This window comes from Coffea eugenioides, chromosome 9 (genome assembly GCF_003713205.1).
Source record: "Coffea eugenioides isolate CCC68of chromosome 9, Ceug_1.0, whole genome shotgun sequence".
NCBI lineage: Eukaryota > Viridiplantae > Streptophyta > Magnoliopsida > Gentianales > Rubiaceae > Coffea > Coffea eugenioides.
In genome coordinates, this window is record NC_040043.1 from 10,229,849 (window position 1) to 10,239,146 (window position 9,298).

At 32.8% G+C, this 9,298-nt stretch overlaps 1 protein-coding gene across 1 annotated transcript; it reads right to left on the reverse strand.

The window, feature by feature from the left end:
• Positions 1 to 5,438: 5,438 nt before the first annotated feature.
• Positions 5,439 to 7,407, reverse strand: LOC113783514 (ras-related protein RABD2a-like). The gene is made up of 6 exons (XM_027329671.1): positions 7,308 to 7,407; positions 7,161 to 7,208; positions 6,735 to 6,806; positions 6,479 to 6,634; positions 6,273 to 6,376; positions 5,439 to 5,807 (listed from the first exon to the last, which is right to left on the reverse strand). The coding sequence occupies exons 1-6, from the start codon at positions 7,359 to 7,361 to the stop codon at positions 5,711 to 5,713; spliced, it is 531 nt and encodes a 176-aa protein (XP_027185472.1). The 5' UTR covers positions 7,362 to 7,407; the 3' UTR covers positions 5,439 to 5,710.
• Between the last annotated feature and the right edge of the window lie 1,891 nt (positions 7,408 to 9,298).

The following is a 9,298-nucleotide window of genomic DNA, read 5'->3' on the forward strand; positions in this document are numbered from 1 at the left end:
AATTTTAACCCTTTGAATTTTAATCTTTAATATTTTAATATTGAATTGTAGCAACAAATAATAGTATTTGCATTCTTACTTCAAACGTTACATTGAGATACACCCTAAATAATGCAATTTATAGTATTACTTCTAATATTGATCTCTGCTTTAAAAAGTTGTCGATGCCAAGTTCTTTGAGGCATGGCAAAAGTTTCAAGTCAATGAATTCGTAATTTTTTTTAATATAAACACTATTTACAGTTCAACAGTAGCCACTAATCAAAGCCTTAGTCGTCTGTGCTATCACTCAAGAGTATATTCAAAGCATCTGAATTAAAAAAGAAAGAATTACAAATAACCCTTTTAATGACAGTAGTGATAGAATATATAAGGAAGAAAATCAAACCGAATGAGTTTAAATCATAAACCAAAATACTGAAAGCGTTTATCACATTCTAGCACTGTTTATTTTCACAAAGACTTGTGGACATCCATAAATATACGTGAAGAAATAAATAAATAAACTTGAACATTATTGTGTGGCCATTGACATTAATTCATTAAAATTATTCAAATCTTCTCATATTTCCTTCTCCTTTCAATTAAAAGTCAATTCTTTTTTGAAAAGAAAAAAGAACTTAAAGATTATGCCACCAATTTAGAAAAGTAAAATACATACCTGAGAGAAACAACAACCCATCTTGAACAAACTAAGAACTCTCACAAAAGTACTGAATTTTCTACTGCAGAAATTAATAGTTTGCTGTGGGAGAAAGCCTATGGGTCAAGCATCCCTGCACCTTTGGTATATATACATACACATATTTGTTTCAATGTATCAAACCATTTGAAAAAAAAAAAAAGGGTATCTTACCATTTGACTTAGCAAGGTATATTTACTAAGTAAATATTAGGAAATCTTAGTTCTTATATAAATTTAGGCATCTATATTCTCTATTTGTTAAGCTTGCTAGTTATTAACATAGACGGCGAAAGATTCCTTTTACGATTCGTCGGATGCGTAGTCAAATAAGGTTAATAATTTCCAATATTCTTGGAAATCAAATCAATTGGTATCTCCTTAATAGTACTGGTCAATTTTGTACTGGTAAGAATTCCCTTTTCCTTGTGTAAAATGCAAATTAGGTATAAGAAATGGGAAGTGGTTCAAGACTTACCCCTTTTAAGTTGAATTAAGTGACTCACAAAACCACCAAAGAAAATAACTGCTTTTCAGCCCTCATAAAATTTAATGGTTTTTTCTAACGGGGTCTTAAAGAGTTAGACAAACCGAAATTTAATTCATACCAATCTTTGAGAAATACGCCTTTTGTGTGAAAACATAATATATGCAGAGGTATGTTCCTTAACTTAATACTATAACGTTCTCGATGAAATTGAGAATTTGTGATATTATAGTGACCAAAAAAAATTCTCGAGCTCTGAATCAATTATTTCAAAGCGATTTAGGTAATAAATTTTATCACTTGGAATTTCATATTGGATTCTTTACACTGCTATATTTCTGAAATCGCCCAAGATAACTGTTGTTTTACACTATTAATTCTTCTTTGTGGCACAAGTATCAAATAAAGCGAACATGAGAACATTTCACAAGCCTGACTTCAGTATTAAAATTTAGGAATAGGAGATCGTATATTTATTTTTTGTGCCCATACCATTTTTATGGTACAAGGAAAATTGGTAAATTGTTTTCCATTTTTTTATTAGACCCTTTTATGAGAATGAAAGTGAATGTTAAATTAGATAGCTGTTAAACAAGTTTGCAACCATTAAGTCTACGTGAAACGATTATTTTATTTATTTCAGTCTAATGGTTTGTTCATTGGTAGCAATTAATACATAATTATAACTCCAATTTTCATATCTTAGATTAAGATTTATTAGTATCAAGGTGCTTTGGACTGTTTGACATTTTCTTTCAATATTTTTTTGGGGTACAATTTCAGTCTTCTCTTAACCACTCTAACCATTAATGAGCTCTAATAAAAAAAAATTACTCGTGCTAATCTCCCCGGTATTGTTAACTCAGAATTTTTGTATTTTGATTGGGTTTTTCTGCTTTCCCTCCTCAACTAACTCTTCTGTCCAATTAAATTTGAACTCTTTTGGCAGTTTTGGAGTTTTTGACTTTTGAATAGAAAAGAAAAGAAGAAAAATGAAGAGAATAGTGTGAAATAATTTTGGACATGTTGAGTATGAGTAATTTGTTTACTGATATTTTATGGACAATTTGACATTTAGAAGACGTTTGGTTGCTTTGCTTTATTATTCTTCCATTTCTCTCTCATATTTGGAGGGAAACTCTTTAAAAAAAAAAAGAAAAGAAAAAAAACGTATTCGTCCCTCCATTTCTTTCCTTTTTCTTCCACTTAAAGAACTCCCAAACAAATGGAAGATTGGTCTTTCCTTTCCATTCCCTTTTGTTCTTTCGAAATTCCAAATCTATCCATCGAAACAGGGTGAAGAAAGATGTTATTAGAATATTAGTAGGCACATATAATTCTCTCTTTCTCCAAACTAGTGTCCCATCCAAACTAGTGTTCCATGCACATGTTAACTAGAAATTAAAAACAATTAAGAACAAGAATTAATTTTGTATGCACTGACACCTGTACACTGTTACCATTTCATGAATGATAACTAATATGAATTTAAATTTGAAATCTAAATTTTATATACATATCATACATTCAATGATAATAGTGCATATAGTATCAATGTATACAAGATTAACTACAAGACTAATCTTGGACACTCAATAACCAGCTGGCTCTTTACCTTCTTTACTTTATCGGTATTTCTTTGCAATAATGTGCTCAAGAATGTGACATTAAATCATTGCTTGTCCTTGCAAGTTGCAAGCTTGGCAAATTGTTTGTTTGATTGAAGAGTGAAATCCATCGAGGTGTTGAAGCAATAATGGTGATTTTATAATGTGAGATGTTTGATTTATTCATTTTCTGCGTTACTTCTTTTCGAAACTATCACTTGCATCCTAAAATCTTAAGAATATAGCCCAAAAAAACAGCCCTTGAAATATACATCTATAAAAATTCTTGCGCTTAAAAACAAAAACCAACCAAATACAATTCAACTCAACTCCTTCAAGCCAATTACGCTAGATGAGGTGCCCAAATTCAATTATTCATGAATTCCTAGATAGTTGTTAGTAGAAATGGGTTAAATAGATAATACAAAAGGGCCAAAACCATGAGGAAATGCACCATGAAAAAAGTGTCTTGTACAAAAGTGTACCAGTACACTGCAAAATAAGTGTTGTATACAACAAACCAGCCCTCGAATATTCACATAAGCACCATTAAAGAAGACATTTAATGTTTGAAGGAAATATACAAGGATTTCTAAAATCTTAGTGGGAGCGAATTCCAATTTCTACATGAATATAAATAAAATTTTCAAATTTTTTGAAGAGCTGCATCAATATTTGTAAAATCTTGGTGGATTTTAATTACTTGCTAATTCTTACCTAATGTAACTCACTACCAATACTAAACCAAAAAATGTCCCTTTGTACCTAAGAATATAATTCATCATTACTCTAGCACTCTTAAAAATAGAGATAAAATTCTATTTTCATAAAAGAGAGAATCAATGAGTTTTTTAATTGCTAGACTTTTTTGCTTAACAAATATATTAGTCACTTCTTTATCTTCCAATTCTTAATTTCATTTTTTCCCTATATCACTGCCACTTTTTTCATTTTCCCTTAATTTGACTAAAATTTACAGTCTGCACCTTGTTAATTTGGTAACTTCAATTGGTTAACATTTGTAAAGAGTAAAACTATTGGAAAAAAAGAAAGAAAGAAAGGTCTAAAATTTTTAGAGTAAGAAAGAGATAGGAAGATAAAAAAAATACAGATAAATTTCAGAGATGGTAAAACTTGAAAGTGGTGTGGTTGGTAACAATGGAGTGTGTCATTTGGTGAGAGAGAGAAGTGGTTGCAGGAGAAAAAGAGAGAAGAGTATGAAAGAGGGATGGAGGGAGGGAGGAAGAGATGAAAATTAGAAAATTAATGGAAAGTGTTCTTTGAGATTAGGAAATTGCAAGTAGAATAATAAGAAATATTTTTCAAATTTAAATGTCCCTTTATGAATTAACTATTAAGTGGAGGACATTTTAGTCATTTGATTGGACCAAGGGAAGTCTGTGAAATTATTAAAACTTCGGGGGAGCCGAGTGAAATTGTCAGAAACCTCAAGGGAGGTTTCTGAAATTATCCCTTTGTTCAATATATTCAACAGCAAAATGTGTGTGACACAACATTCGATGATCAAATTCAACAGGAACCCCCCAATTCTTCAGCCAACCCTTAGTTGCTAACTTCCTTTTACATAACAACCAATGTGTGGTTGGATAATAGATTATTTGGAAAGTTATTTAAAATAATTACTGTAGTATTTTTTACGATATAATGTTGCGTGAGATTAAGAAAATTATTGAGAAGATAAAAAGATGTATTAAAAAATATATTTATAATACTAAATATTGTGATACTAAAAATATGATAAAAAGATTAATGTGTTTATGATACTAAATAAATAATTTTTTTGACAAATAATCCCTATCCAAAAACACTTGTACGAAAGCAAATCAGGGAATGTGACATTTACTCCCATAGCAGTTACCTCTGACTGGACAGTGAAAATGCCTCGAGTACTAGCAATTCAATATGCGTCATCAGGATGACTATTAAGAGTAACGAACATTTGTGGAGCTTCCTGCTGTAGTCTTTTGACTTCGGCAGTTACCTTCCTGCCTTGGGGCCACTTCCAACTGTTTATCTTCAATAAAAGAAGAAAAAGAAGTCTTGTGCTTGAATCCAAAACTATATTGAAGACTTTCATAAAATTTTGGCAGACAGCGCCAGGAGGCAAGAGGCTGCCACGTATCAAACAAGAAGCCATCACCAATCACAGATTTAAGATAAGGTAGCGCTAGCTCTCTCAACTTTACAGGCTGGGATCTGTACCCATTAATTAGAGTATTCGAGGAGCATTTCATTCAATTGATGTGAAGTAATAAGAATTTTCTTTTTTCGCTCCACTAAAGGCTTTTAACTGTGATTATACTTACCTGTAGTGTAATTGGTGACGTTTGAAGCAACCTGGCACACAATACATCTTAGCGACAAATGTATCTGCTGGTTTTTTCGCTACAATAAAGGCTTCTTCTTCTTCTTCTTTTTTAATTTTTGGCAACAACGGAACGAGCCAATGATGTTTTCTCAGGAGCAGAATATGTTATCTGTTCCTTTTACTCCAAATTCGGCTCCCCGTTTGCGGGCAAAACTCCTGAACCATAACACCTCTCGACAGTTAGAAGTCAACCCCTTCAACCAACAAACAAGTTATATGCATATCTATGGCTGGATCACTGTTAATATTTATTAGGACGTGTAACGTTTGTGCTTCTTGACAGTCTGCTGCAAGCAAATTAACATATATTTGGCTAGCATATGGGCTGGCAAGCATCTACAGGACAACAGCGAATACAACCAATTGTTCTATCATCCACTACAATAAATTTGTACAATCAGTACATGAAACAAACGTTCAGAAAAAGAATAAAGTCGGAAAAGATAATAAACTATCAAGTGTCTTTTGATTAAGTTGGTCTTCATAAAGGTGCTTTCACATGCAGCAGTAGAGTCAATGATCCAGAAGTTGTTTGTCCATTGTGTTCATGACGAGCAGCAGCCACTATTCTGTGCAACAGGCTGCCCACGCATATTAACTGTGGGAGGCTTAGCATTGTTCATGGCTGGTTGGCTTGCCATCCTACATTAACAATTATAACCAGTGAAGCTGTAGTAAAATATTACAAAATGCAGATACAGCAATAGGTGCTTGCACAGAATAGCAGAGACTAACTCTTCACAATCTACACCATTTTGCGTGGAAGAAAAAACAAAATTAATTTGAGAGGACCAGTTGGACAAGGCAAAATATGATAAAGCAGGTCCCGACTCCCGACCAATTCATTCTCCAAAATGACAATGATTGTTCGTACAAAAGTCATGAATTTGAACACAACAAAAACACAAAGCAGCAATTATGAACCCAATTCAATTTATATTGTGCTCAACTTGCAAGATTAATCTCAAGATGATTCATTTCCACATTTGCCAACAAATTCAGGAGGGCATCTAAAGCAACTACCATATGAATATGATATTTTGTCACCTTGAGGAGTCTAAGACCCTTACTTCTAGTTGTACTTAGTGAGCAAGTGAAGGTATATACCTATTCTTTATGGCAGCAGACATCGCCATGAAAGCTTGCTCCACATTAGTAGCATCTTTAGCACTAGTTTCCAAAAATGGAATACCAATTTCATCAGCAAATGCCTATGGATTGTTAAAACATGGAAAAGTGTCAATATCTGATCAATAAGATAATTTTGCAAAAATTACTTGGACAAACAAAACAATCTGTACAACTAGTTTCACCTTAGCCGTCTCATAGGAAACAACTTTCTTATCAGTGAGATCGGACTTATTTCCAACTAGAATTTTATTAACATTTTCACTTGCATAGCGATCAATTTCATTAAGCCACTGCTTAACATTGTTGAAACTTTCTTGATCTGTCACATCATAAACCACCTAAACCAAATTCCAAGCAAAAGAAAAACCAGAAGGGAGATGATTAGGGACTTGACAACTGAAAAGTCAAAAAGTAGAGATACATGAATGCATCACTCACAATGATACCATGTGCTCCACGATAGTAGCTGCTAGTGATGGTCCTAAAACGTTCTTGTCCAGCAGTGTCCCACTTGATATGCCAGAAAGAAAAATTAGTGATGACAGAAATACATTCACCACCAACCCCCAAAAAAAATGACAAAAGGCCCATAAAATCAAAACTTGAAACAATAAGCACCCAAAAGAACAGGATTTTGTTATTGATAACCCCCTGCAAAGTATCTGCAACAACATGACCTAGTTTCTTACAGTGACCAAATATCATCACTAACTTACAAATTTTAAACCTTTCAGGATTTTAGAACAATTATAGAACCCATATCAACAGAACATACAGTAATTGTATCCCCATAAATGAATAAAGAGGAAAGGGGAAACAGTTAAAGACGCGCAAGAGGAAGCAGGAGATCTAAGAAGATCATACAATTTGAAGTTTAATAGTCTTTCCATCTTGTTCCACAGTACGTATTTTCTGAAAAAGGAAAGGAAAAAGCACAGTGAATTTCTGATTTGAATTATTGATAACACAAAAAATTACTATATATGATAAATTATTAAGCAATTCACTCACAAAATCAACTCCAATGGTGCTTATATAACTTTCCGAATATGAATCATCCTGCATTTGGGAGGAGTAAGCTTTACAGATTCTATTTTAATCAAAGCAGTCTAAAGATCACTTTAATGTACTAAATGATATCATCGTTAAGACATAGAGATCAAAAGATGCATGCATATGCTCAAACACACGATACTGGAAGACCAACAAGTATCCTTGAATAGACAAAAGCCAAATATATCCTCTATAATCCGAATCATCAATACAATATTCTCAGATTCACTAAATAATATGCAGTAAAAAATTAAAACAATCTAAACACAAAATATTCTGTTAATGTACAAGAAGTATCATTCTAGAATGATTTAACAATGCATGGCAATATAACACACTATTTGAGGATACTTTAGTGCAGCGTGTTCCTCAAGATACACAAGGCACTGAAATGATTGAATATTTATGATTAGGAAAGAATGCATATTCATGATGAAAGAATCGGCGAAGCATAAAGTAGAAACATAACCTCACAAGCATAAGAACTATGATCATGACAAAAGCTCTTGGGAAAACTAATGTCTAAATATATGCACTCAGACCAAAGATGAATCCCAAAACCAAATAAGAATTAATACATACGCTATTTATAGCAGCTTCATATCCTCAGTGACTTAAAAGTTAAAAGATTGAATTAGACTATATTCCACTTATTTGCATATAGGGATAGTTAGTAGTGCTCTTTGGGAACGGTACGCAATCCCAGCAACAAAGCTTAACTGAGAAATCCCAATAAATTTTTTTCTCTTAATTTACCCCGTAAGTGCTAGTCATCAGGAAATAGTTGATACCAGAGCTGAAAAAGTGGTACTAGAATAAAATATAGGTTTCTCCATCAATAGACACTAGTGATAAATGCACACTCAATGTGTGTGCAATAAAGAAATGCATAATATATATAGTGAATGAATTTTACATACATATGTTTATTGTTAAAGAAGATACTAATCTTCCAAATTATTTTGAAAAAATGATTGCTATGTTAGTAGTTACTGCTTAGGGGTGGTGACACTGAAAAAAAGTATGTTTAAATAGTAAATTAAGAAATGCTTATGGTAGTTATCTTGACAACATGTGCTCGGGTAATTAAAGTAAAATTAGTGTTTACAAGGGCAAAAATGAAAGTACATAAAGTGACATAAAATGTTTACACCAAAACCCTCTCCTCTCCCTTTATATATGGTATAGATGTAGCTTAAAGTATTTAACTTTATACACCTAGTCTCTCCTGGACCCTTTAGTCATTAGAAAAGTTGCTCTGCTCTAGGGAGGGTACCTTAAATTATTTGCACAAGGTTTGCACCTCATGCATACTAAAAAGTAACATCTATTGAACTCAAACATCACGGAAACGACAGATATATATTCAAAAAAGTGTCAAACAGAAACAGAAGGTCTGCTGCAATTCCAAGACTAAATATCATTATATACTATCTACACTAATCTCACAAGATTCAACCATATTGCTTACAATAAATCAGCGATTCATGAAATGTAGCCAACTTTCCATACTCGTTAATGGATGTTGCTCTATCAAAAAAGGGGTAACAATCACTATCTCCTACATGATGAAACGAAGTAAGGGATACCAGTCAAACCCATAGATACATATTACCTTAAAAAAAATCACGTGTATAGATTGTAACTACAAAAGACAGAAAAGAGCTATTGAATGGAAAAAGCTCAGGAGATTAAAGGAATTGGCCGTCCGATCTGCCCCATACACTCACCCCTCATATTGGATGACAACCATTTAGCACAAAACATCTTAACATTAAGGTCATCTCCATTTCAACAATACCGGTTTACTGTGTTACACACGTTGAGACTTCCTAAATGAGACCCATCGATTAAGTAAAGATTGTTAACATTTTTCTGCAAATAAAACAAATGAGATGGAAGACCCAAAAAACCCCAAAAAAAAGGAACAGAAAAAAGAAAACTGCTCC

Coding starts and splice junctions, on each gene's coding strand:
- LOC113783514 (XM_027329671.1), bottom strand. CDS start 7,361: ATGCAGGATGATTCATATTCGGAAAGTTATATAAGCACCATTGGAGTT. Junction 6,377..6,478: donor TTTCCTATGAGACGGCTAAG/GTGAAACTAGTT, acceptor AACAATCCATAG/GCATTTGCTGATGAAATTGG. Junction 5,808..6,272: donor TCTGCTGCCATAAAGAATAG/GTATATACCTTC, acceptor TTGTTAATGTAG/GATGGCAAGCCAACCAGCCA.